The sequence below is a fragment of the Anopheles darlingi genome, chromosome 2, assembly GCF_943734745.1.
Source record: "Anopheles darlingi chromosome 2, idAnoDarlMG_H_01, whole genome shotgun sequence".
NCBI lineage: Eukaryota > Metazoa > Arthropoda > Insecta > Diptera > Culicidae > Anopheles > Anopheles darlingi.
Genome location: NC_064874.1, coordinates 15,006,772 through 15,034,271, shown reverse-complemented (window position 1 = coordinate 15,034,271; position 27,500 = coordinate 15,006,772). Strand labels below are relative to the sequence as shown.

Sequence of the window (27,500 nt, the reverse complement as noted above, 5' to 3'; positions counted from 1 at the left end):
TCCACATAATCGGACACGCACACACGCACAGAGCCCGAAAGGGACAGGAGGCGACAATTCACGCGGAAGAACGATAAGCGCCTTGCTCAAAACCCCAAACCGGAGCTAAGGCTAAAGACCCCCCTGCCCTCCCGGGTGATGGCAATCCCTTGTTGAACCCATGAACCGGGCACCGGGTACCGCGGGATGATGATGCCGATGATAACGTCGGCCGATGTTTTATTGTTCCACAGGAATTGAGGTTCTCGCGGTTCTGCCATGCCGGGATTGTGTCTCCGGTCCGGTTCAACCGGCCTACGGACTACGACCACCACGACCACGACGACGACGACGAGGCGCTTATCTGCGTTCCTCCCTTCGTGACTCCGAAACCCGCAGGATGGTTGGCAGGATCGTTTTGCTGCAGGAAAAGTTTGGCCAAACGGCATATCATCAGTACGGTCGAGGGGCCTCCTTTAACCGCTGCCACCAATCACCAGCGCTACCCACCAACGAGAGATGTCGCCTGCGGCTGTGTTGGAGCAATATTTTGTGCCTCGTTTATTGTCTCCTGGCCCGGTATACCGACCTGGAGAACCGGAAATTGTTCATCACACACCACGACCGAGGACGAAACGCGGTTGTTCATCTTCTCGTCCTTTCTCTCTCTCTCTCTCTCTCTCTCTCTCTCTCTCTCTTCGCTCGCTCTCTCACTATGAGCGTTACATTCCCCAATGCGCCAAAACAAAGCGGAAGACCAGCGCTACCGTCGACCGTATTCGCCATTTACTGTCGCAAGTGTATCCACCAGGTATTGTGGTGCGGCCATGGCAGGTAGGTGCGCCGTCCCTTCCCCCTCCTGGGGGGGTTGACACGCACAAATGGCCTCCTGGGCCACGGGATCGTCGCTATCGCTGGTCTACATCTTGCGGCCTGCCTGCCGGAGGTCTGAGCTCAATTTGAGTTGAACCGCGATATCGCGCACCTCTTTCTGCCTCTTGGCCTTTGACCGAGTCATGTCCTGGCCATCAATTGCATTGTTCCAATGCTTTGGAATCCATGGAACCATTAAAATCCAGTGGGGCATCGTCAAGTCTTTCGAGTGGGGCATCGTCAAGTCTTTACGGCGCTATATGCCCTGCCCTGGGACGTAACGTAAACTTTATTCACTTCGGTGGCTGTTGTTAGCGTTAGTTTCTTCCTAAAGGATACTAAAACGATTTTGCTTGAAACACTGTACCAGCAACACTCCACCAAGTGCCAGCCAGTAGCAGCAGCGACAGCAGCTTCCGCTCTATCACCAGACCATCGCGATGGCTTATTGTCTTCGCCGTCGTCGTCCGTCTTCTATCGAGCCGATTAGGAGGAACCGAACCAGCGCGAGAGAGAAAGAGAGAGAGTACCATAGTACCCGTCCTCGCCGTCGTCGTCGTAGTGCACTCGAGACTCGAGGCTTTGAGTTATTATTATGCAAGGCCAAAATCCGGTCCACGGACCGCTCCTTCAGGACCGCTTCCGCCTTTACCGCACTTGAGAGGAGAAGAATGAATTATAATGGCATTTTGTCGCATGATAGCCACCCCTGGTCCCAGGCCCTGTCGCAGCAGCAGCAGCAGCAGCAGCAATAACGGTACAATCGACCAGTGCGGCGACGGCGACGATGACGGGTCTGGCCGAAAATGAAAATCCCGTGTTTCGCGCGAACGAGCGGCGAGCCGAGCGCTGAGTGGCGCAGTACACAGCGGCCACCTCAAACCTCGTACCACAGAGCGGACGTGGCACGCAACGCGAGCAGCCCTCAGGAGAGCCAACCACGACCGAACCGAAACAAATTTATCCGCAGTTATTTTTGGCCAAGGACCGACGACGACACTGATCCGGACGTAGGGTCATGGGGCACGGGGATCAGCCCCGGCCTAGCCAGCCAGCCAGCCAGCCAGCGGGAGAATTGGATGGAGGGATTCGTTGTGGTTGGTTGTATTGCTACGTCGTTCTTTATGCTGTTTCATAATTTAGTCAAGCTCGGTCAACATCCGTCCTCGAGGCTTCGAGAAGCCTCGACTCGAGGGATGACGATGGCCACGGAGCGAAGGGCAATGGTTCGAGACTTTTATTGTTTCCCTTCCGGCTGGCCTCTGGCCCATCACCAGACGTCGTCGTCGTTCGGTGGATTCAAAGTTATGATGTCCAAGGGGTATGGCAAGCAAGCAAGGATCCAGAGCAAGGATCGCTGACTAGCGCGGCGCGCAGTACTCGAGCTGGATAATGGGAATGCAATAAAATGGGCAACCAGCACGGTGGTACGGCGAATCCGGTAATTGTAGGCATCCGTGAGGGCTGTGGTGCTTCCGTAGTTCCGAACGATTCATTTTCGCCGGCGACTTACACCCGGGGTGTAATTTGTTACAATGCGTACTGTGGTCAGCCTGTACTGCTGCTGCTGCAACCACAAAACCTGCCTTATACCGACCGGCCTACCACCATATATCCTGCCACGATGCGGTATTTGCGGATGTGTGCCGAAGATGAGCGCCGCTCCGTCGTTGAGAGACCGACCGATCGATGCAATAGGGAGGCCAGTCCCCGGTACAACGAACGGCCTCTAACGAAGGGAAGTCGCGCATTACACCCGTTAAACAGTCGGCTGAACAGTGTTTTAGGAACGGAACCGACAGGTTGGCTTCCCTTGTCGTTGTGTGCTACTGAAAAGCGTACCTTGAACCGACTGGCACTAAAAGGATTATGTTAATGAGTGAACGTGCCACATTTCACGGTCTAACCTGACCTGGCATGTCGCAAGGCACTTTAGGTTTGCTCAATTTTTGAGACACAACAGTGTCTTGTGTTCCAAGTCGGAGTTATGTGTTAGTAAATTCGATAAAATTATATTTGAGACTTTCGACTTGAACCTCCCAAAAATGAGTTTTAGAATGCATGAACTGTGCGCTCTCAAGGTCCTACAGCATTCACGAACCAATACTTCCTACTGTGACTGTTTCTCTAACCATATGTCTCACTTTAACCGTCCTTATCCGCTGAATCATTTCAAATTGCGCACTGTTACTATCTTATATTACTTAATGCTAGTTCTAGATCCTTCTTTCCCATTCCTACGTTTAAGGCGTCTGCAAAACCATACACACTGTCTATTAATACAGTATACAATACTCGGTCAACAGCAGCCATTGCGAAATCTAACGCGGTTATTGGGAAAACCCTGCAGCCCGTACCCAGGAAAATCAAATGAAAGGAAATTCAAATTCCGCCCGTTTAGCATTCCAAGTAAATGCCGATGAAGGCATAACTGATGAGGAAGCCCAAGAGAAGAACCTCCAATCAGCAGCACCAGCAGCAGCAGCAACGCTCCATTGTATCGATTGTGGATCGATCAATAAGGCAAACGTAAGCATAAACGACCGGCATTGCGGTATAGGGAATAGCTCTATCTAAACAGCTTCATTCCTGGCCTGAACAAGGGCAACCTCTTCACTCTACAACGGAATCAAGATCAAGCACTTGGTTTGAAAACCGACAACCCAGCGAGAGCGAGAGAGAGATATAGAGCTGCTACATCATTTTTATGCTGATTTCATCATCCAATCCTCCAACCCGGACCCTGACGGAACCATGTATCGATCGTCCTCAACTCATCGGTACAGCGGTGCGTATCGGTTATTGGTGTGCGTATTGGAAAATCGCTCCAGTTCCTTGGTGCGCTTATTATCGACTCATTTCAAAGCCTCAGCCCCCGACGGTACCAGATGAGTTTCCCAACGTAGGAGGCGATCTATCGAACGAAGGGCGTGACCGGTACGCGATAGAAGATTATATCATACCCGAGCCAATCCCCATATGGACGGGCCACATTTGCGGCCCAAGCAACTCAACTAATGTCAGCACCTTGTCCCAGCCGGCGACCGCCATACTGGAGCGGTCGTAGCTGGCAATCAATTCCAATCCACTAGCCACCACTACCCCGGGTGCCTGTGTGAGTGTGAGTGGCACTAAGGCACTTGCTCGTTCGGTTGTGGGTTTAATTGCTTCTTTTGGCCAAACTTTTGCGCCCTCCCATCCACCCACCCACCAACACTGTCTCTTCCCCTAGCATCTTCCCACACATCATCTTTCTCGACATGAACACATCGGGCACATCGGGCACACCGGCCCCCGGGCGGGGGTTCGAGGCGAAAACTTTATTGTCCCAAACACTGGTCCGCGAACAGTGCTGAGGACCGCGAACAGTGCTGAGTGCTTTCCCGCGGTTCGTGCCCGGCCAGAGTGGCGTCCCCCCTCTGCCAGTGAGGCGTGAAGTTACGCTGCTATCGCGGACATAAAAGCATAAACACGCGCCCGAAAACAAATCATACCATATGTTGCTCCGTGCTTTTGCTGCTTTTTGTCCCGGGGGTTGAGAGAAGGACCCCAAACCGTAAGCCCTCCCCTGGTGTGTCCTCCTGGAGCATCCCTGCGTCCGCAGCGAATTATGTTTCCTGAGAAATTAAATAATGGAATGTATTCTCGTGCATGTCGCGGACGAGCGAACGAGAATTTCCCTCCCCCCGAAAAAGCATCCCCTTTTCGTCGCTAATCCGACCGACCGACGGACCAACCGACGGACTGCAGGAGGTGTTTCGGCGAACCAGAACCTCGAATCCCAGAAAGGCCCGGGACCGTCTTCAGTGCGTCACCTGGTTGTCTTTGGTACCGCCGCCCGGGGTACGCTGTGCAATGGCCGGTGCTCCAGCGGACTTGAGATTCCTTTCCGTCGTCGTCGTCGTCGTCGTTATCATCTTCTTGGTAGTAGCGGTAGTGTGAGGCCAACATATATCTTTAAGATTTTAGTGTGAACCAACCACTATGTACCTTTGTGTTCTCTTATTCTTTCTCTCTTTCTCTCTTCGTGTTTCACTTCACTTCACCCTGCGCTTTACCGGATTTGTGATCCTGGCTGGCGAGCTCGTGGAGTGGAAAACAAAGGGGACCGATGGTGGTACCGGTGTGGAGATCTTCCAGGTATTTTTCTTTTATTTCCAGCCCCAAGATGCTCTCGCTCTATGGTACGTGGAATGGTGGTAGTACTGCGTCCATTATGGAGATCGTTTGTTTGAGGTCCACCCACCCCAAGGCATGGAATTGAGGGGGGGGGGGAGGGGACAAAACTGCTGCATCTCCCGTACCCTCTCTTTGCCTCACAGACTGCCTCACGGATGTTTATGTGAACATTCAAAACCTTTGCGCCGAGGGTTCCCTTCGTTCCCTTCTTTCCCGGGGATCTTTTATTATTCTTATACCAGTGCCAGCATCTTCTCGGTACGGGATGAGGGTACGATGTTTGCTTACCGTTTGGTATCCACCCAGGAGCACCAGCAGCATCAGTAGCACCAGCATCAGTAGCAGCATCGTGTTGGTGCTCGTTCGCTCTTCCTTGACCCCTTGATGTTACTGCAGCAGTTCCCCATTCTTGAAGGTTTCTGGTGCTTCCATCGTGCTCGGGCGTGAACAAATCAACCCCACCTCCCTGCAAACTCTCGGCACCTTTCCTTTACCCTCCTTTCCTGGACTTCCGGGACACTGGCTAGTGGAGGGTCCAAAAGGGTTCCACTGATTGGCGAACGAGAGCACCGCCGTGGAGTGAAAAACAGTATGTGAGGTGCGCGCACACCAATGTTGCCGAATTTTCACGGCACTTTCCGCGATGGCGAAACACACACACACTCAGCAAACGCTCGCTCGTTCGACGTTCGCTCGAAAACGTGACGTGGCAGGATGCGCGAGCGCGTCTTGTGCGCGCCACCGGAAATCCCTCGAAAGAAAGAAAGCTTCGGAAGTGAAGTGCCGCACACCTTCCGCCATCATCCCGCCTGCAACTTGGTGGTGTTGACAGTGAGAAATGCACAAACGATAGAGAAGAGTTCCACCACCACCAACGACGCCGGTCGCCGGTGCCGCCGCCACAGTTTCCGTTTTCTTCGATTTGCCAAGGAAGCGAGACGAAGGCCAAAACCTAGGGGAAGTGTCAACCCCGCTCGGGGCGGTGTGACCCGGAAGGACCATCACCATGAGCATTAGATGCATTTCGCTGCCGCTCGAACGCGCTTGAGCGTGGCGAAAAGCGTGTGGTTTGATGTGGAAAATCGGGCGCGTTGGTGAGTGTGTCTTGGCGTGTGGTAAAGGCTTACGACAGAAGTGTCCCACTAGCTTTGGAGAGCAGATTCCATCTGGTGGTACGCGGGTGACCCGGGAAATGGGGATTTTTTCCCGTTGCGATAGAGATTCCACGGAATTTTCTGTTCTTAATTTTTTCCCCGGGACCGCGAAATGTAATGTTACCATCGAAAGACGGCCACCAAAAGGTCCCTGAAGGGTGCAAATGAAGTACAAACACAGCGAGATTCGCTCGGTTCGCTACACTGTCGGTAGTAGCCAACGTCATCCCCGGTGCAGTCAGTCCCCGGTCATGCCACGAAGATCGCTGCAAGCACACGACCAACCGGTTGCAGTCATTATGCTTATGCCGTTCTCAATGGTACAATGACTCGCTCTGAATGCTCGTGGTGGCACCATTGCGACCATCACAAGGCGCACTACTCGCAGAAACAATCTGCATGCCATTGCTGCCTTCCTTCGTTGCAATATATTTGCAAAATGGAAGATGGAAGAGCGAAGTGAAATGTTGAATGCTGGGCGTGAATGTGGTGGCTGCGAACGGTCACGACGGTGTTGGTGACGGCGGTCACGGAAACATAAAGATTGGAAATACCTTTTCACCATCACCACCTCTCAAAGCCGCTCGGTCTGCGTCTCTTCCTTTTGTGTGTTTATGTGTGTGTGTGTTTTGTGCATTTTCCCTTTTGCAGATGCTTCCCTGAAAACCTGCCTTCACCTGGCACCATTTGCAGTGGTACCAAGCCGTGCCTTGTGCCTTGGACAACAACGGTAGCAGCCGATGGTACGGTGGAAATGCGGCAAAGAATTCCCTCTCTCTCTCTTTTTCTCTCTGGTGTCTGGCTGAAGCCCTGCGAAGCAATTAAGAGACACTCCAGGGACGCGATGCCGGGAATCCCGGGGTCTTTCAGGTCCGGCAAACCAACAACAGTGGAAAGAAGGTGGCAGGGCAAAACAGAATGAATCTTTCGATGGCGCCCTTTTCCCAGCGGCAACCAAAGAAAAAGGGAAAACAAATTATATTCTAGCGTCGTTGATCGAGGATTTCTGTTTTTTTTTTTGCAAAGAGAAAAAACCGACCCCCCTGGGGGGAATGATATTATTCATTTGATTGCTCAATTGAGAGCGCCCGCATTGTGTTATGTTATCGACTGGCGTGAATCGTGGCTGTTGTGCTGTGGTGTTCGATTGTGGTGCAATTAGAGCACCCGATTGTGGCGATTGGTAGCGATGGCAGATCAAACGCTAGATAGTAGCTTGTAGCATTCAAAAAAGGGATCTTTCGGTTTTAAGCAAATAAATCCGAATGCCCTCCTCCGAAAGGCAATGCAATGATTCCTGGTACTAAGAATCCGCCGGATACCGTGCGGATCGGAAGGGACGTGTGCAATTACTGGACAATAATCACCGGTTCATCGAATTGTGCGCAAGTGTTGATGGGATTAGCCACAATTGGCAAAGCGACGAGAACAGTTGATAGTACAAGCGATCGTTCCGCAAGTGCCATTGCGGGAGTTCGGTCCCAAAACCAACGACCACAACATACCGCACCAACCCAAACCAGACCGAACGCATACGAGACCAGAACCAGTGCAGAATGAAACATAATTGACATTTATGATATCTGCAGAGCATGTAATTCATTGCCTAGACGCGTCGCAACGAATCGCAGTGCCGAGCGAGCTACAACTCCCAAAAGGGCCAACGTCGACGACGACGACCGACCGACGACGATGACACTGTCACAGGCCGGATGATATTAAAATATAGTCAAACGGCTAAAGGACCAATAACGGTTTTACTAACCAGTGATCGCGCTCTGCTCTACGGAATCGCAATTCTGGGAAACGAAGTCAGACGGGATGCTAGGAACCAACACACCACCATCATCATCATCATCATCAGCATCATCGTGATCCTTCGAGCCCAGAAATGGAAAATCCATTTCACCATTTAAGCTCGTCCTTTAACTTTGTCCGTGTGTAACCCAATAAGCGGACGCTCGTGCACGCACACACACACACACCACCACCACCACCAACCGTTCCCTTGTTGTCCTCGTCCACATGGTCTCGGGACACCAATGCTCCGATCAGGTGAGCGCCAGTAGCCCGGAGGCCCGGAGTTCAAATCCCGGTCCCGGGTTCCGTTTCCCGTTCGTCGGCACCGGCATGGTGTCGGTGCCAACCGGTTGCAGTTGAATGGTAAATTGAAAAATCTAATTACTCCCTCGCTGTAATGCTATCAGTGTTCCCGGTCAGACGATAGCAGAGCAGGTGAGCTGTCGGTCGGTCCGTTGGTCGGACGCTACCGATGCTGTCGGTGCGCTTCGTAACACGGAATGCTGCAGCTATTTACCACCCGGGGGCCGGGCCAGTGCTGCCCTTATGGGAAAACAACTTCAAACACAATCTTGCCGTACTACCGACATGGCATGTCGAGATGGGCATGCTGCGTGCTTTGAACCGGTGTGTTCCATACCGTACCGATTCCTATCATGAACACACACACACAGGCAAGGTTCTGGTAAAGGTAAGGCAGCCGTAAGGCATATTCCGAGAACGTTTCGAATCGTTGACATTGGTAAACAATCGACAATCGCCACACCGTACCCCGTATCTCGTAAAAGACCTGAAGAGCCTTGAAAGTCTAGTAGCTGTGGCCGTACGAATGCGATGCCTCAGGTTGCCTCAGATACCGATATCGGAGTACACGATCAGAAGCCAGATGCTTTCGGCGTATGTTTCAGATTCCTTCCATTCCAGGTGCTGCCGATGTCAGGCGTAAATATGGAATTTCGAAAAGTATTTTCCAATATCCCTCCGGTGGGCCTCTGCTAGCATCACACATGTCTCGGGGGGGAAGAAGAGCCTAATCACGCTCATAAAGCACCCACCCACCCATTAGCCTATTCCCTTTACGATGCGTTCCTTTTGTCACCCTTACCTTCTTGCAGTAGTCGAGCAGATCCATCTTGTCCCGCAGGCAGGTCGAGGCGGGCACCTTGACGCTCAGATCCGTTGTCCATCGGCCCTCCTCGGACAGATACTGGGGATGATATGTTTGACCGGCTTCGCACAGCACCGAGATCTGTGGTTCCCATCGTGGTGAGGCCGCCTAGAAACGAGTCAGAGAGAGAGAGAGAGAGAGAAAGAGAAGTTACAAAGCGTTCTAAACCTGAGGACCTATTCATTAACCTGAAAAGACCGAAAAGACGAAACCCCGGATGGAGACGCCTGCCCGCCCGAGTATGCTAATCGGTCCTACGGACTCGACCGAATTCATTAAAGATTCAGCGACCAACCGGAGACCGGAGTCAGCCGGCGAGGTCATCCTTTTGGGCGATGCTCATCTCATCCCGAGCCCGAGAGTGTGACAGTTCCACAACGCCTACCGCCTCTTCTTAGTCGTCCTAGTCTACGAGCTAAATGGATGTCGCAACCCGGACGATTAATTGAAAGCAAATATTTACCGACAAACCTGCCGGCAGGCCTGGCCTGGGTTTGCGTGCGTGGCCAAGCGACCGACCAAGACTTGCTAATCGTTATACGATCGATTTTGGAAGCACAGGTTGTTGAAACCGGAAAGGATAATGTCGTCTGGCCAGCAGATGGTCCGGGGATGGATCGACACCGGGACCCAAAGACCATCTTTCCAAGCGAAGATTTACGAAATCTTTGTTTGCGACAGGCGAAAGGGCGACGAATTCAAAACAATTATAACAAGTGAATCTCACACTGTCCTCGGCACATCGTCCTAGGCTGCATGATTAATGGTGCTTAATTATTTGTCTGATGTCCGATGCTTCTATCATCCTAATCAGCAGCATCAGCCTAATGACAGCCGTGTCGCGGTGGCTTCCTTATCCGATCTGCCAAAGCCAAAAAGTAGTTCTTCCCTCCCTCCCCCAGGCCAGCTGCCAGATCACAGTGTCTTCACAGTGGTCCTGGTCCTGGCATTATGGCGGGCAACTAATCTTGTTGAGTGAGAAAACAGACCAGCTGCAACTTCGAACCATTCGTGGTCCGCTCCAGTCGCGTCCTTGCGTCTGGTCGGCTTCACTGACTTTTAATTCTGTAATGGCGTGTTTGCATGTTTTTTGGACATCATTTCCGATGGTCTAGTGCCCCAGCAAGAGCGTGAGAGAAGGAAAGCGAATCTGCGATTGGAGTAGCCACCGCTATCGACCGCCATCGTGCCGAGTGTTTTGTCCTCGTGGTGAAAGAAGAATCCTACTCCCTTATTTAATGTTTCTCTCTTTCTCTCTGCCTCGCTGGTGGCGTTCCGATTTTGTGCCAGATGCTCACCGATTTGTGATTATACAAATTGGGCGAATGTATGTATAAGATGCAGCAGCTCAAACACCGGAGAAGCGAAGCAGAAATGCGCAGAACGCAAGTGCTGCTCGCGTTGAGTCAGCAATCGCCTTCCTCCAGCTACCTTCTGTGTACCCGGAGCTTTTCTATCCCTTTTTGTTTTTTTGGCCCAGGAAATGCTTTCGTTTAATCATCGAAACCGAAAAGCGAGGATCAAAGACAAATGTGTTCCAGCGAACGCTGCCCCACAAAATCAATGCCTCAAAAACCGACGAGTCCGCAGTAATGGCTAGGGAAACTTGAAACCCAAAAACTTTTCACCTAGAACGACGACCACGACGACGACAACGACGACAGTGAGACCGATACCATGTCGCAATCCTACGGGAACTCCTGCGGGAACCGAACTGTCTTGACATTTCTTTAATTAAAAACTCTTCCACTTTTGAAGTCAACTCCCCACTCCGTGCACCAAGCCCTGCCGCCTTGTGCGCGTATATTCATTGCAAGAAGGGATAGATTACCGCGCCAGGCGAATCCTTTGAGGGTTTTGGGGTTCAACAAGGCCCCGCTCGCGGCCTTTTGCGTCAGGAGAGTGACACACAGTACTCTTGGCTCCTCTTGGCCTTTCCAGCAGCTCCAGCAGTCGCCGGCTCGTTTGGTGCTGACTGCTGCGTGGTACTCGAAAAAGGTCCACCACACAGCGCAGGTCCTTTCGTGTCGTGCGGCATGTGCTAGCGTGAGCAAGATAGCGCACAGACAGACGGCAGCAAATGACTTTTGCATTCAGCACCAGAACACACGAACAACACGACAGAACGGATTCCTGGCTCCGTCCTTCTAAGACATTACGCGACATCTGCACCATATTGGCACCGGTCGTGTGCGCTCTACTACTATTGTTTGATCCTCTGTGCGCTCTCTCTCTTTCACTATTTCGTTGGTTAGTCGGTCGGTGCCGAAGAGGGAATGGGGGGCTTGTTAACACCCAACCAGTTAACCTTCCGCCACTTGAGGCGATGCGCTAGTCCGATGTCCTTTGAAGCAAGTGTCAAAGCAGCACCACTACCAGTGAAGCAAACACTTTCCTTTCGACGTACCAGAATCATGTCTACGGTGAGAGGGGGTTCTCCAAAAGCCTTCCATTCATCGCGTGAAATGAACGACAGGAGCTATTACATAAGCTCCTGCTCCTTCCCTTTCTTTTTTTTTTGCACAACGACTCGACCGCCCTATCGCGATTCTGATGGCGATTGTGTAAGTCTTCTCGGCCACTCGCGGCCTCTACATGTGTGTGTGTGTGTGCGAATGAAGATGAAAAGTTGTTGCTGGAAGGACGACGACGAGACCTATTCATTTCACACCATTCTACGGACCACGAATAATGGTCCGCGCAGCAATAGACTCGCGGTATAACCGCGTCCATTGTACGCGATAAGGGTGGCCACCCCTTTCAATCCAGCAGCACCCCCCAAAAATCCTCCCCCGTGTGTGTACTCCCTCCCCTTTGAGGCTACAGAAAAGTGCTGCTGGTGGTCGCTGAAAAGCTGAAAACAAGATTTTTGATGCGTGGAAAATGAAAATCGTTGCGCGAGAGAGGTGTGAGGTCTCTCCTCCATCTCTCCAAGCCCAAGCTGGTGACGGCTGCTCTGTGGCGACTGACGAAGGGCGCGAGATGAAAGGATTCCGCGCCTTCGGAAAACGCTTTATCTCCCTTGGTAACCGCCTGGCACGCACCTGCCCTTTAAGGACACGCGAGTGTGTGTGTGTATCTGTGTGTGTGTGTACGTGTGTGATATTTACACAACGAGTGGCACGATTTGGACGGGTTTCCCACGATCCATTTCCACCGCAGACGTCGCCACCGCCACCATCATCACCGCATTGGGTGCCACTTTTCATCACGCGCACCGTTCACGTCATCTTCTTCATCTTCTTATGGCCACGTTCGTTCGTATATGGTATGGCGGCCATTGCGGTGTGGTTCTGCCAAGCACGCTGATAGCTTTCGCCGAAACTCTCTCGACCTCACCAGCCCCACTGCTTGTCTGCCAGGACTTGATGCGAAGAAAAGCGATCATTTTCCGCTCAGCTGAGCCGAGCGAGGGTGGATTGTGGTGATGGTGGTGGTGGTGGTAGTGGTGCGGCTGAAGTGCGTAACTTTCTCTCTGTCTCTCTCTCTTTTTTTGCTCGCTTTATTTTCCTTTGGAGCGTGGAACCCCTTTTTCTTCTTCATTCTTTTACGCTCCCCTCGAGTCCTGTCGCGTTTCGTTAACACTCTAAGCGCCCTCCTTCTCCTCCTCCGCCTCCTCCCTTGGCCTTGCTCGTTCACTCGCTTGCCAAGGATGGCAGCGAAAAGTCGTGGACGAGTATCCCGGTGTCAAGATTTTCCAGGTAATTCGAGCACCCGCAAGACACCACCGGTGAGACTCGCTCTCCGGCCGTGCGTACCAAGCGAAAGATCGATGGTTTTGAATACATTTACGTCCGCCGCGAAACCCCTTCCGCCAGCACTTTCTTCTTCTTCTTCTTCGGCGCGCCCGTCAAGGAGGTGGAGGAACTTTGTGGCTTTCGGTGGCAAGACACTGGATACGCGAACGACTGCGATTAGCCGTGGCCACACGGGGCGAAAACCCTAGCGCAAACGAAAAAATTAATGCCAAAACGGTTTCGCTTAACCCTTACACGCTGTCAAACTTTTATACGTCCGCGGACTTTTTCGCTGAACCCTTGACGCTATCGAACGCTTTATTTACGAAAATGTAGGTTCTTTTCGTATTGTTTTTGCATTTTTAATATAAATATAACAGCAACAGCAACAAAATCGTTAAAAACTGCAAAATTTATTCGGAAATCAACTTCAGCGGCCAAAACACAGATGAAAACAATACGTTTGACATTTCGGCATAAATTTTCGGGTTTTTACCCCTGCCACACGAAGCGAAAACATTTTGGCATTAATGTGCAAATTTGCGCGCAAATTTTCGCCCCGTGTGGCCACGGCTATTCGGCGACAAGCGGCGGCGGAAGAGGATTGAGTTTTTTCCAACATTTCATACTCTTCTATTTCGGTTTTCCTTGTTTTTTTTCTTTTCTTTTCTTTTTTGCCGGAGGAATAATTTCAGCGAATTTGATCCACCATGAAGGGGGGTGGGGGGCTCGAAAGAGAGGGACGTTGCCTTTATGGCATTTTTGTTGAAAAATATTTGCGCATTAGCCTATTGCCTGGTGGAGCGTGTCCGCTTTGGTGGCAGCGGTTGATAGATCGGATGGGATCGGATCGATCGATGGCAGGCGCTGCTGAGCATCATCGCGAATCATCGCATTATGCTCTCTAGCTGTGGCCGCTGTGTGTCGCTATGTACGTATCGCATTTCATGCTTCATAGGCTGATAATTATCCTCCATTATTCTTTCTCTTTCTCTTTTACGCTCTCTCTCTCTCTCTTGCTCTCTCCTTCGTTTTTTTCTGTCCATGCATTTGTTAATAGAGACACGTAAAACCATAAACCGACTCCATCGCGCGAGATCATCGGGTTTGGCGCCCGAAATGTAATAAAACGCCTTCGCTGGAACTGCCGCCGGTCGGCCGGTCGGTCGGCCGGATGTTTGGCAACCGCCGATGGTGATGGTGCCCAAAAGCTGGTGCGAGAAAATACCGGATAATGTGGCCTGCAGTGTGCGTGACGTAAATATCGATTATCGGAGCAATCGGAGACCATTAAATTCGCATTCGCGCCAACGCAGCACCAACGGCGAGCGACCGGGCATCTTCTACTACTACTACTACTACCCTAGCGTCCTAATGATCTGAATCGAACCGAATCGAGCTCCGGGTAAGAAAAAAGCGAGGGGGGAGGAGCGAAGCGACCATTTCCATGCCGCGGAGCCCAGCGCCAGCCTATTTGCCAGGAATGGCCCTGTTCTGGGAAGCACCAAACGGTGGTGTGGCTTCTGTTTGAAAAATTAACTTCCAGCCATCGTCCCGTTCGCTCGTTCGGTGTTTTTGTGCGAGCATTATGCTTGGTTAATGGTTCGTGAAGTGAGCACACGACACAGCGACAAACGATGAACACAACCAGCTTCCATCCAAAAACCACAGGGGAACCATCTTGGGGTTCGATCGTTCCGGGGTCACGAACTTGAGCCGGACAGGAACCTTACGGACCGACGGAAGGCACAACAAGCAACGGAAAAGAAAGAATGGCTATGAAGAGTGAATTAATTGAATCGGTGACATATCGGTGGCCTACGACACCGACAGCCATCTTTAGTGTCACTCTCACCGAACCATAATAGATCACTCCGCCAGTGACGCCAGTGGGTCCCCGGCTTGGTGCACACTCTAATCTCTGAAGTACACTTCCGGTTCGTGTCCGGTTCAATTACACAAATACCAGCATCCCGGATGACGTACAGCAGCGACAGGATCTTTGCTTTTTACCTACGGCGTCACGATTCAAGGTGACCAAACAGAAACTCAGGCAACTTGAAGTACCTTTAACAATGGCCTGGACTGATTCCGTAACATATTGTACTTGGGGTGCTCCGTACTTGACTCTACAATTCCGTATTTTGTTCCTCCTGCTATCAGTATTCTGCTCGCGAACTCCAACCGAGACCGTATCAAGCAGAGGGCATAGCGAGCGAACCATAAAACAATTGCAATCGCCTAGGATGCCAGAGTCGCAGAAACAACGAAATCATTACAGCCTTCTCCTCATCCTCTTTCTCTTAGGTATGTAGCGGCCTCCCATTCCTTTTCTCCTAACGACACCAGGCGCGAAAGCTCATCTCGAGACGTCCCGTAGGACGACGTGCCACCATCTCTCGGGGGAGGGGGGTGAGACGAGTATGAATATATGCTCCCCGGATATTCACGTCATTGCACGTCCGTACTAGTGCTATGCAAATGTCTGAGTGTGCTCGGTCGTATACGTGGCGCTTAACGCGTCCGTTTCCTTCCCTTCCAACCTCACTGAAGCGAGCTTTACGATCGCAATCGGCAATGAAACGAGTAAGTGTCAGCGGCGGGAAACGGGGTACCGACGTCGCCTTTCGCTTTCCGGCCTCACCGAACCCCACGGGTCTCTTCTAGCATAGGCGATAAGCCGCCGCGACGCCAACATTGCGAATGCTCGGGGCTCGAAAGGTAATTCCATTTAGCTATAATACGAAATGGTGTCTTTATATTAAGTTTTCCCTTCACTTTTCTCTCTTCCTAACCTTTCCTGCCTCTTGGATCACTGGTGTCACGGGGGACGGGGAAAAAGGGGGCTGGGGATCCCGGTTTGCCACATTCGCAATTAGTTTTCCTGTCGGCGGAACCGGCGGGGTCCTGCAGGCGGCATACCAAATTTCGTTATGGTTTCCTCATAACCGGTAGGGTACTCGGTGCGTCAGAATGTGTATGTGTGTGTGTATGTGTGTGGTGGTGTCTTAGGCCGTATAATAGGCCAAACGGGGTCGGGGAATACGATGGCGCCACGATCGCGAGCAGTAATGGTGCGCCTTGAGCTCGCACATTATATTCTCCGTATTCTACGGGATTGCCATTCCCGGGTGTCGAATGACAGCGTCGACCGTGTGTGTGTGTGTGTGTGTGCCAGCAGTTAACGAGTTGAATAGTCGCGCATGACGTGCTCGATAGATGGGGTGTGTGTGTGTGTGCGGGCGCGCGCGCATGCTGATACCTTCCGTTAGCGCAATGTCCTACCAAGAATGGAGGTTTATTACCAACAGACACAGCAACAGCACTTCCAGTGCTTGATTGTTACATGACGCTTGCTTTTTGCCATTTTTCAATTCTGGCTACCGAATGTAGGTGAAACAGGTAATTGAACACCCGGATTGAGCAGGCGTTGGCGCAACATTCTTAAATGGTACCGCGTCAGTGACGTAGGTCGTGATGAACAAATAGGTAAACCCCCCCACAATACACTTGCACACATAATGCACGCGAAACCCTTTTCTTCCGCTAGAATTGCGAAACTACTACCGAACCACTACGCGCGCGACGAACGAACACACAATCCGACCAATGAATCAATTTATTTTCGCATTTCTCGATCCACTGAACTGGAACGTGCGGTGGAGGTTCCGAGGAAATCGATCCGAGGCTTTCCCAGGCTCACTCGGCGTGTGTGTGTATGTGTGTGTGTGTTACCGAGAACTTTGCAAACAGTTTGCATAATAATGAAACCGTGTTGCGTCCGTGGTTCGTGAATTCGTCCTTCGCAATATTCCCATAATTGGCCCGTGGTTCGCGGACTTCACGAACGTTCGCCCATTGTTAGTTGTGCTGTATTTCCCGGAAGCCAGGCCTTTGCCTTCTTTTTCTTTCCTAACTTGCCCCAACTTGACTTCAATCTCTCTTGCTCCCCCCGGAGGTCCTCTCCTCGGTGGTGACAATGGTTTGTCGTTATCCTTTCTACGTCACTACACTACACGACGACGGGCGCAAAGCTCGACATCGAAGATAAACTCGAGTGCATAATATGGCGCGGCGCTGGGGACAAAAGGGGTGGCTATTTATATTTTCATTACAACTTTCGCACCATCCTTTCTGCCGCCCAGCGGGCCCCGGTAGGTAGCGAGTTTCCTGTCCCGAAAGAGAGGCAAACCGACCAAAAACTTATCTCACCCCAAGCAGAACCCCGGGGGAGCAGGGATCCCTGGGCTCCTGGGGAAGGATTCGATTGAGTTTGCGACCGGGGTAAAGTGACCCAAGATGTTTTCCCTATTTTTACACACACCCACACACACACACCAACACTTGTTTGGTGCGTTATCCTTGCTCCTGCTGATGTTGGAATATTTTTGAGCACTTTTTGAACGACTTTTCCACTCGTCAGCTACTAATGACCACGAGGTCGGAGAAAGAGAGAGAGAAAGAGAACGGAAATGGTGTGCTTCACGGATCCTTGAGTGGCCCTTTCGTTAAGGTTATGTTTTCTTAGCGTGAAAGATCGGGCCGACCTGCCAAAGGGCTGACACACAAACCGAAAGGAAGCAAGGCCAAAAAGGAGGCCAAAGCAGAAATTGCTTCGTTTCGCGCTGTATCCGTTCTTAACTAAATTATAAAGATCGCTCAAGCCATTCCGCCTTCCCCGCCATTCCCACACATACACACACAGGCACACATCAATCCTTGTCCAAGTTTTTCCTGTTTCCCGTCCCTGTTTTTTTGCTGCTGCCGCTGCTTAAATATTGTGTTTTTTTTTTTTGTTGTTGGTTCCTGTTGGCTGTTGATGGAGTCACCCGTCACCCAGTTTCGGTTATCGGAATTGAGGATTCGGGAAGGAGGCGGTGAGTATTTTTTTTTTTTGGCCAATGTCCTGCCACTCCTGGGCTGGTGCCGCGAGCTATTTACAGCTACCCAACCTTTCAACCTTTTCTCCCTTTGGTCGTTGGTCCAAAATGACGGACCCCGCTGGAGGATCACGCTATCACGTGACAGATTTTAATTTATTCAAAGGGACAGTCTTTCGCCGCTTTTGGCACCGGAGGAGGAGTAGGAGTTTGGCGGTTTGGCCCTTTGGGTGGTGGTCCGCAAAATGGTGGTGGTGATGAAGCAGCAGCAGTTGTGGGAGTTCCATTTCGGGGGATTTTATCCCCCAAAAAGGCAGAGCCACCCTTCTATACAAGGGGAACTTTCGTGCCGCAGCCCGTTTGCGCGTGGCTGTACATTGTCCTGACGCCATTTTCTTTTTCTTTTCTTTTTTGTTGCTGCTGTTGTTGTGTGTGTATCTTAGTCGTGCCGCGAGCCCGTTAACGTAAACACAACACGCGCCACTTGAGGAAACAATTTATAATATCCTAAAAGAGAGAAAGATATATATATACATATACATCTGCAGAACCTTCCGCGAACACCAACCCGAAGGCTCCGTTCGCCTCACCTCCCTCCTCCGCCAGAAGGACGAACTCCTTCACATAGAGAGCCGCCTTGTGGTCCGAAGACTCCGAGAAAAAGCCTTGCCACCGAAAAGGCCCGAGGGTGGGTGAGCGAAATGTAGAAATTACAAAAACGGCTTCACCTCCCTCACCTACCTTTCGCCCTCGTTTTCCCCCCCCCCCCCAAAAAAAAACACGTCGAAGCGGTGGCTTTTGGGTTGTCAAATGACTTCCGCTTTACAAACGGCCGAAACGTGGGACAGAGCCTATTATCGCATTTTGGGAGGGGGGGGGGGGGGCATTGCGTTGTGGTGCGTTGTGAGCCCCTGGCAGACGACCCTTTTCCGATACCCCGAGGCCATGACCGGGGAACACGGAATGTCCGGTGCTGCTACGGCTGCTACTGCTGCCGCTATCGTGCTACTCAGCAATGAAGCACGAATGCTGCGAATGAACGAAAGTGGCCATTGCCTTCTCATAATGTGCCTCTCACAATGGATACCTTAATTTTTGCTTCCAACCTACGTCAGATCCTTTCCTCTTTCTTATTGTTGTTACTTCTCGTTTTCTTCCCCAGGCCAAAAACCTCTTTCTATCGCTGAAAGTGGAATTGATTTTTCATTATTCGGCGTCCATCGAGCGGCCAAAGCGCCTGGCTGCCTGATGTTCGATCAGCAGCAGATTGCCTACGGTTCAGCTTCTTGTTTGTCCAATGTTGACGTGTTTTATTAAAATAAAAATAACAACATCGTCCACTTTCAAACCATTTCCGGTTGCTGGCTGTTTTCCATCCCTTCCACGGAAGTTATCCAATTCCAAGTGGTGTAATCTTATTAGTTATCTCCCGGTTAGTGTAGAGAGCCGCCGTTCGTCCGCCCGTACCGCTCCCGGGCGTGATAAAGTGACCAAAATATGCTTCCCTGTCGCTGCGCTAATCCGAATTTACAACATGCTTTCCAGCCCTGGTTCTGCACTTTAAGCTCACGCTCCGACGGCCCAGTGTCACATGCCTAGTGATGCCGAGGGCAGGAGATTCAATTTCGCCAATCAACCGAGGGCCACGGAGCATTCCGTGAAGGTCTGGTTCGAATGCTTTCCATTGTTCCTGTTACATAACGTACAAGGCGGCACGTTATTCGGAAAGGGAGAGGGGACCTTCGCTCGAAAGGTGAAGGAGCTGACTAGCGATACAGTTGTCACGTTAAAACGAAGAAAAACCGTCTCCTGCCATTTCCCTTTGACTACGCCACCCCGTAGTATCCTCTGGTCCGGAGGACGTTTCGAGATTGTCGCCACCCTGGCAGGGGCCAGGCACGCACACGCTGGCATGACTCATGCTGCATATTAAAATCCTCCGTCAGCCAACGACGGGGCCCCTAGGAGCTCGTGACAGAGATTGCGCCACCGACGGGAAGGGCGGCATTCGAGGACATTTCTTCGATTTCGTCCTGTCCAGATCGACCCCCCTTGCCGGCTGACGGTTACTCGTTGTCAGTTCTTTCAAACGTTTCGTGCAACTACGGACGAACAGGGTTGTTGGTGTATCAAACGAAGCAACCATGGTGTGCCCTTGTTGTAGCAGGCCGAGAAAGGTTTTGGGAAAATTCTTTCCCTGCGCAACGCAACAACGGGAAAAAGTGTGTGTTCGTGTCGTGGGAAAAGGGGAAGGTGGAGTACTTTGTGTTTGTGTTGGTTTGCGCGGAAAGAATAAACAAGGGGCTGCCGTCGACGTCGCCAACGCCGCCAACGCCATCCAGTGTGTCCAGTGCTCGATGTAACAGTTTGCGAGGGGTGCCCACACAAACATACACCCACCACAGAGGGTAGAGGGTGGCCGCCTTTAGCAGTCTCTGTGCCATCATCATCCACAGCCGCACTCGCTCGACATCGACCTGCTTTTGTGATCCCGATGGCAGCAGAAAACGTTCTCAGGGGTTCTCTGGCCATTCTGGCCAGCGCCGAGCACACGAAGATAATTTGCCGCCGCCCCCTCGCATATCGATTTTTCCATTTCCCGTTCACCCCTGCTTGCTATCGACGTCCCTGTGCTGAGTTTTAGGGGTTAACACCGCTAGGCTCAAGGGGAGGGGTGCCCGGAAGGGAGGGAGGGAGTTTACCTCGCCAAACGCTTCGTTTGGTTTGGCCTTCAACCATCCCATGTAGTGGATGGCGATTTGTTGTGGACACGGACACGGCGTAAAGGTGTTCGGAGCGTGTTCCGCAGTGAACAGTTCCACGTTGTGTGTGTGTGGAGAATATTATAAGTAATCAGCTTCGCCGGGCTCCGCACGTCCGGGGTCATCGAATCGGTTGGCGTCGACGACGACGACGACGACGACGGAAACTGGAAAGGCTTCCTTCGATGGCACCGTAACTCTAGCCTTTTAAGTACAAACCCTTCAAACGACTTGCGCTCGGAAGTGGAAAACAATCGGTGCCAACACAGCAACCTTCCCTCCTGCTGCTCACACTGCAGCACTGCGATGGCGAGCGAATAAAAACCGAGTTGACATTTTCCACTTTCCCCATCAGCATTATTCGAATGTAATGTGAGACTCACGGGCAACGGTGCTTACGGGAAGAACGGGACGTCACAATAAACCCTTTCCCTAAGCCTCTGGTCTTGTGGCGCGTCGCAGTACAAAAGAAACCTTTCGCTTTTGGTGCTTAGTGTCACTGGGAGGGTGCCAAGCGCAGGTGTGCAGACCAGGTCCGCAAAACCAAGATGCCAAGGGACATCTTTGTGCCCTCTTCTCCCAACAAAGCAGTTGTACTCTCGGTTAAGAACCGAAACCTTAAGACGGAAAAAGGAAAACGAAGAAAAACTTACCTGAGTTTGATAGGCTGTGCAGAGTGTCACGAGGACAAACGCAAACACTGCTGACCACCCCGACATCATGTTTACCGCACTACTTCCGCGCGTACCACCAAAAGCACGATTAAATATCCTGTTGGATTTCGCTTCGATCACTTCTCGGGTTTTTCCGTCACAAAATCTCAACTTGTTCCTTTTTCACGTCCGCAAACACCACGGCAAGGGTTTGCGCACACTTTGCACTGCACTGGTGCTATCCAAAATGTGACGCTACGGCTGCTGCGATTTTGTCACAAAATTCACTCGAAAACCGACCGGGAACGAACGGACGTCCGACGCGATGCGTACGATGGGCGTGCAATCGCAGCAGGCGTGTACGGGCGCAGTGCCAATGTCAGATCGCGCAAACACGGGGGTTCGCCACTCTTCTTTTGAACACCGTTTTTTCTGGATAATTAATTTCACCTGAAACAAAGCGAATAATGTGCCGTGTGTGTGTGAGAAGGGAACGGAACCACCGCTATGCCGTGTGGGGTCCTGCAGCGGATTGTGTAGTTGCACCACACCGCAGCACTTATACTCTCTCTCTTTCTCTCTTGCTCTCTCTCTGTGTCTCTTCGCTTACTACACCGACCGCCGCTGTATCACTACTGTCAGTGTCCTTTACTCAAACACACACACGCGCACACACACAAGTCCTGAAGAGTGGAATCTCATTGTCTCTTTCGTTCGCGTACAAAGGCGCCCCAGAAAGAGAGAAATGTCATTTGGCCGACCCCCGCAACCATCCCCCCCCCCCCCCCTCTTCGGTTTTCCTGCAACAATGCGCTCTAGTTGCGGCTTCTCACGGACGCAGTTCTGCATCAATAAAACATGATTTATACATTCTTTGTAATCCCATTGCCTTACATTCCGCCAGCGTTTGCGGAATGCGTTGCTGGTTTTGACCATTTACCATTTCCCAAAAATGAGCGAATCAACGACAGTATGTCCGTGTGTGTGTGTCTCTGTGTGTGGTTTTAGTAGCACAGCACGTACACAATGAAATTAAAAATGTTTGCAAAAAGGATTGCCGTGTGAAGGAATAATCCCCACGCGCTCGCAAAATGATATCATCCTGCGATGCCTCCTGCGGACACTATCGCTCTAAAACAGGTTGACAGTTTCCCGAGCAAACGGGAACGGCACGTTTCCCGGATCTCGGCCAGGCTAATGCTGGAAATGGGCAAAAGCGAATGAATGCGATGCGAGCAACGGACGGAGCTTCGAATCGGTCCGGGAATGTAATCCAATATCCTAATCCCACCTTAATAGTGCCATTTTTTTTTTTTTTTTGTTCGTTCCAGTCCGTGTCCTCGCACAGCATTTGTAATGGCCACTTTCCGATTCCTTCTGTCACTTTCAGCGCGCTACGTAGCGGGGTTGCTCCCCGGTGCTTCCCGCCCCCCCCACCAAGGACTCTGTGTCAGTATCCCTCTGCTCTCGCTATCTCAAATCGATATCGTGCAATTCGACGTAGCCGTGTTCAATTGGTGAAACACACCCAGCACACATACATACACACGCGCACACACACACACACACACACGCGCGTCACTGCCTAGCGCACTGGACTTGTGCGATTGGCGATTTGGGTCGATTGATATTAAATCCTTTCAGCCCGCGTTATCCTTGGTACCGGGGTGAAGTAGAACTGTGGGCTAACGGGAGACCGGAGTATTGGTAGCCCGAGGCCACAGCACACTATACTCTCGGCATGTCCTTTCTTCCGTAGCCCCCACACATGCACGCGAACCGTCGCCACCGCCATCACCGATTACTCCCCTCGTTTTACTCGTGCTTCCCTGCACGCATACTCGCGCACGCTAGTACCGTTTCGCTCTCGCTTGGAATACTATTTTTGTGCTCTCTCTCTTTCTGTTTCTCTCTTCCAGACACATACACGCTTGCACACACACACACACACACACACACACACACACACACACGTTACGCTTGTGTTCGCTCAGCTGCGCATAACGTGCCGACGGTTTTTGGAGTTGAAACAACACATCCAAGCATGCGGACGCACAGGCAGGAATGGGGTGGCGTACGGTGCGTCCTTTGCGCATGCAACCCCACCAACACACTTACACTCAGTTTGTGTCACAACAGTTCCAACCCAATGGATGGTTCCGCACACAATGGCGCAATGGCCAGGGGGCAGCAGGCAGTATATTCCGTGGATGATTCATCCAGCGATCGATTTGTGTACGAAATACCAAACGGCGACTCCTAACCACTATTGCCACCGCACTTACACACGCATTCACGCACTGTTCGCACATACAGACACAGGCCGCCTTTGCAGGAGGAAGGTCGTGTGTGAATGCGCGTAAATAGTATGTACATTCAAGCGAAGAAAGAATCTGCCTTGCCAACTACGGAATGCGGTACTGCTTCGGGCGTACTGCTTCATGAGCCACAATACCCCCTCATCCTCCTATCGAACGAAGGAAGGCCACTAAATCCTTGTGAGGACTTTCTCGAGGGACAGGTTGTGGCTGCGCGGGGGGATATGATGAAGCACGTAAAACCCAACAACAGTATGAGGTAGAACGTCCTTCAGATTTATCGCTAGGGTATCGCCCTATCCAAACTACACAACTTCCTGGTGTTCTTTCCGGTTCACGGCATCGTCACTTGCGGCGCAAATCCCTGTCACGCCATTAATATCACGCAGCCACGGCAAAGGCTTCGATGAGGGAACAATGAAGAAGCAACTCCGAAACTCTATCAGGGTTCACTTCCCGAAATAGGGGCCCAATATTCACAGTACTTAGTGACGCACACGCACATTAGAACGTAGAAGGATTTTACTTTTGCTGACAACGCAACACGACAGGAACCAAAAACTCACACCGGACCTAGAAAAACGCTCCACAAATGTGTTCCCAAACACACACACACAAGCGCCGGATTTGACGGACTGTATCGAGAGAAAGCTCTGCTACTTCTGCTGCTAGACGGCGCCAGCAGGGTCCAAGACCAAACCAACCGAGATATACCTTCTGCTGCTGCTGCTGCTGCTGCTGCTGCGTCGAAGGGGAGAAGCCAACCAAGCAACTAACTCGGGGGTTCGCCGCGATGGCCGATGTGTGACTGGCGTACGGCACGAAATCGAAACTGTCGCCGAACGAACGGGAAACGGGAATTTGCTTCTGCCTCTTCGTGTAAAACCTGTCGTGAGCAACCCGACACAGAACAGAACGCGCGCACCGTGCTGGTGGATCGCTATGCTCGTGTCCGGGGGGGGGGGGGGGGCGGAAGTACGGGGGAGGAGAGAAAGCGAATTTACATACAGAGAGCGAGAGAGAGAGAGAGCAGTGGAGAGTGAGCCGAGGGAGAGAGAGCAAAAGGAGAGGATATTGAGGCGTCTTCCCACAAATCGAGAGATAAGCGTGGGACAGGACAGAGCGACCAAAGAGAGGCGACTGCATCATCGCTGGTGGCGCTGGAATGGGGCTTACGGGCGGAGAAGCTCAAAAGCCCACGCGAGGTGCAGGCGGAGAAAGTGTAAACCGGATAGACATGATGGTCGTGCTAGCCAGCAGCAGCAGCAGCACCAGTCCGGTAGCATAACAAAGGTGTAATCATTGATCTGCTGCGGAGGATTCGAGAGCAACGCTGGAGTTCGGTTTGCTGCCCTCCCCAAATCGATGAATAAATGTATATTCGGGCCTGGCTGGATGAGTGTATTATACTCGCGTGCCAGGTCTACAGCACCTGCTATGCAGACGAGACGATGGGATTTTGTTAATGTATTCTACTCGACTGACTATCGACGGTGGGGACCTACTTCTTCTTGTGCGCTCGGATAGACCCTCAGCTTGGCGCTAATAAGTCTCGTGCCCTTTTTTTATTTCGTTTCTTGGATTGAACTCGATTTTCGTATTTTAGTCCAACCACTACGGACTTGTAACGTCAAATCATGTTCTCCATTTTGTAACTCCATAGTAACCTCGAGGCGTCGCTATAGAGTTTTCACTGCGGGTCCCGTGGCGTTACTTGCGTTATGGAAATTTGGCACGGTGGAAACTCCTATGAATCAGTCCACCAAATTTTCCCCAGAGTGCACACACACACACACGCGCACAGGCGCGCGGCCTCAGGAAGAAAATGGAGAGCAACGAGAGCGAACGACGAGGACGACGTCCATCGTCGGAGCGCGAAGAGACGTTCTCTTCGAACATTCTAGCCTGCGGACATGCGCACCACCCATCGGCACATTATGGCGATTCCACTTCTTACTGGCCATTCTCCCTTCGCACGTACGTGTACGGTGCCATCGGCCCGACGCGTGGTTTTTTTGTTGTTTGTGTGTCTTTTTTTTTTCTTCCTTTCTCCTTTTCCAACCCCCACCGTGGCACCTTGCGAGGGCTGTTTTCCCGCAAAACAAGGTATTAACCGAAAGGGCCCCCGAGGCAGGGCTGCTCTTGCTACCAAAGCCAAAGTCTGGGCCACCCTCCCTCGTTGGTCCGTAAAGGTGCGAGGACGATGCAAACATGACGGAAGCAACGCCAATCCTTCCGGACGTTCGTCCGAGGTTAAGGATAAGCTGCTACCGGTGACTGGTACACGCGTTTCCGTAGATTGAAGCCCCTTCGAAACGCTTGGCCAAACGCGTTTGGTCGGTTTTTGGTTCCCCAAAAAAAGTGGACACAACCTTTGCTGAACAAAACGGAAAAAGTTCAGATCTCCACCTTTTGGACCTTTAGAGGGAGGTCAGAATGGAAAGGGGTGGAACCCTTGGTTCTTATCGAGGCACCGGGGAAGGAAGACCTGGCAGGCTGCCGTGTAAATGGAAGAAATATCGACATAACAAAACCCGATACACGTACCAGCGTGGCCTGGCGTCGTCTTCCATTGGCACAATCGTCTGCTTTGGTCGCGCGAACGGAACGGAATAAGGGAATGGCCGTCGGCCGTAAGGGGTGGTGGCGCTTGGTGCTCGGTTCTCGGCACACCACGGCTCGGCGGACGGAAATAGGGGGAGCTTAATGTGTAGGAAAGCGCACCGGTATTACAAGGGCGCTCCGGGCGCTTATACAGTATTGAAAGGATTTGTCAGGAAATTGAACCCGCAGCAGTAGCAGCAGACAGACTCGTCTCCATTCCTAGCTCCGTTACTCCAACCAGAAGGGAGGGGGAGTGGGGAACAAAGGGGCAGCGGCGCTTTGCAGTAAATAAAGCCAAACACCTTGATGTCCCTCCCCCCACCGGGAGAAGAAGCAAAGAACGGGTTGCTTATCGATTCGGTTGTACCACGACGGCCCACGACCTTGTGACTCCCTGCTATCAAGCGACCGCGCACGTGTGTGTGTGTGTGTGTGTGGGCTATGGTGTGCGAGGATGTGTGTCTGCGCGTGCCTTTTAGCCAAACAATGACGACCTTTTACGTTTGGTCATTGGTGTTCGTTGGACATTTGTTAATCGCGGCTGTGGACCGAGCGTCGGGACCAACCACGAAGAGTAACTTAATTTGAGCTTTGGCTTCCAATCTCTATACCAACTTCCGGTCGCGAAGGGGTGGGGGTTGCGATGATACTCGGTGGATTTAGTAACGAGTTGTTGCGTCACTCACGGAAGTAGCGAACATTCGCACCGAGGACCACATTGAACAACGGACAACGAGGATAGAACGACACGGATCGGATCGATTCGTCTTCGCTAGAGCACAAGTCGCTCTAGCTGGAGCCACCCCATCGTGGATCGGAAGGAAGGAAGGAATCGTAGGAAAATGCTAATTTGCTCGCGTCTATAATTATCACACGCGCTCACCAGGGCGATTGGTGAACACGAGTGGAATTCGAAACGGCATCGCCATGCTATAGAGCCTGCTAGTGCTAGGTGCTCCTGTCTTGACTTGTGAGCTGACTCCTGAGGGGGTTTTGTTCGATTGAAATTCAAGGAAGGACGTTCATTTCCTTCTTTAGGTCCTTTGGTACCGGAGTGCTTGTAATTACTGGTACGGTAGAATGATCGCGTTTAGTTATGCTTTATTTAGTGTGGCTTTGTACCAGAGTTGAAGAGCTACTTGAAACTCTTGAGCTTCCTAACAAACGATGTATACGTAGCAACACATAAGAATAAGGATTCTGCCGATGCGGATAAGCCTCAGGCTCAGAGGAAAGGATCGATAACTATACTATCCATTACCAACTTTAACGACACATCGCAAATCCCGGGATCCATCGGGCACCACAGGCCAAGTTCCCAATTTTCAATTACGCTTTGCTGAACAAACTTCCTTGATTGCCGCGTAAAAATATATTAATTTTCGTCCCTTCC

The 27,500-nt window shown here is 51.6% G+C and overlaps 1 protein-coding gene across 8 annotated transcripts in view; it reads right to left on the bottom strand.

The window, feature by feature from the left end:
* LOC125950985 (amyloid-beta-like protein) overlaps window positions 1-24,305 on the bottom strand; it is a 71,970-nt gene extending 47,665 nt beyond the window's left edge. The window contains exons 1-3 of one of the 8 annotated variants that reach the window (XM_049679433.1): window positions 24,218-24,305; window positions 21,186-21,635; window positions 9,091-9,261 (exon numbers count right to left, since the gene is read on the bottom strand). In XM_049679433.1, coding sequence (XP_049535390.1) covers window positions 9,091-9,261; window positions 21,186-21,254 — 240 coding nt within the window. In that variant the 5' untranslated portion in view covers window positions 21,255-21,635; window positions 24,218-24,305. Of the gene's footprint in view, window positions 1-9,090; window positions 9,262-21,185; window positions 21,636-22,713; window positions 22,825-24,029; window positions 24,100-24,217 lie in introns of those variants that run through there. The other 7 variants (XM_049679435.1, XM_049679440.1, XM_049679438.1 and 4 more) reach the window with 7 other exon arrangements.
* Window positions 24,306-27,500: the final 3,195 nt, after the last annotated feature.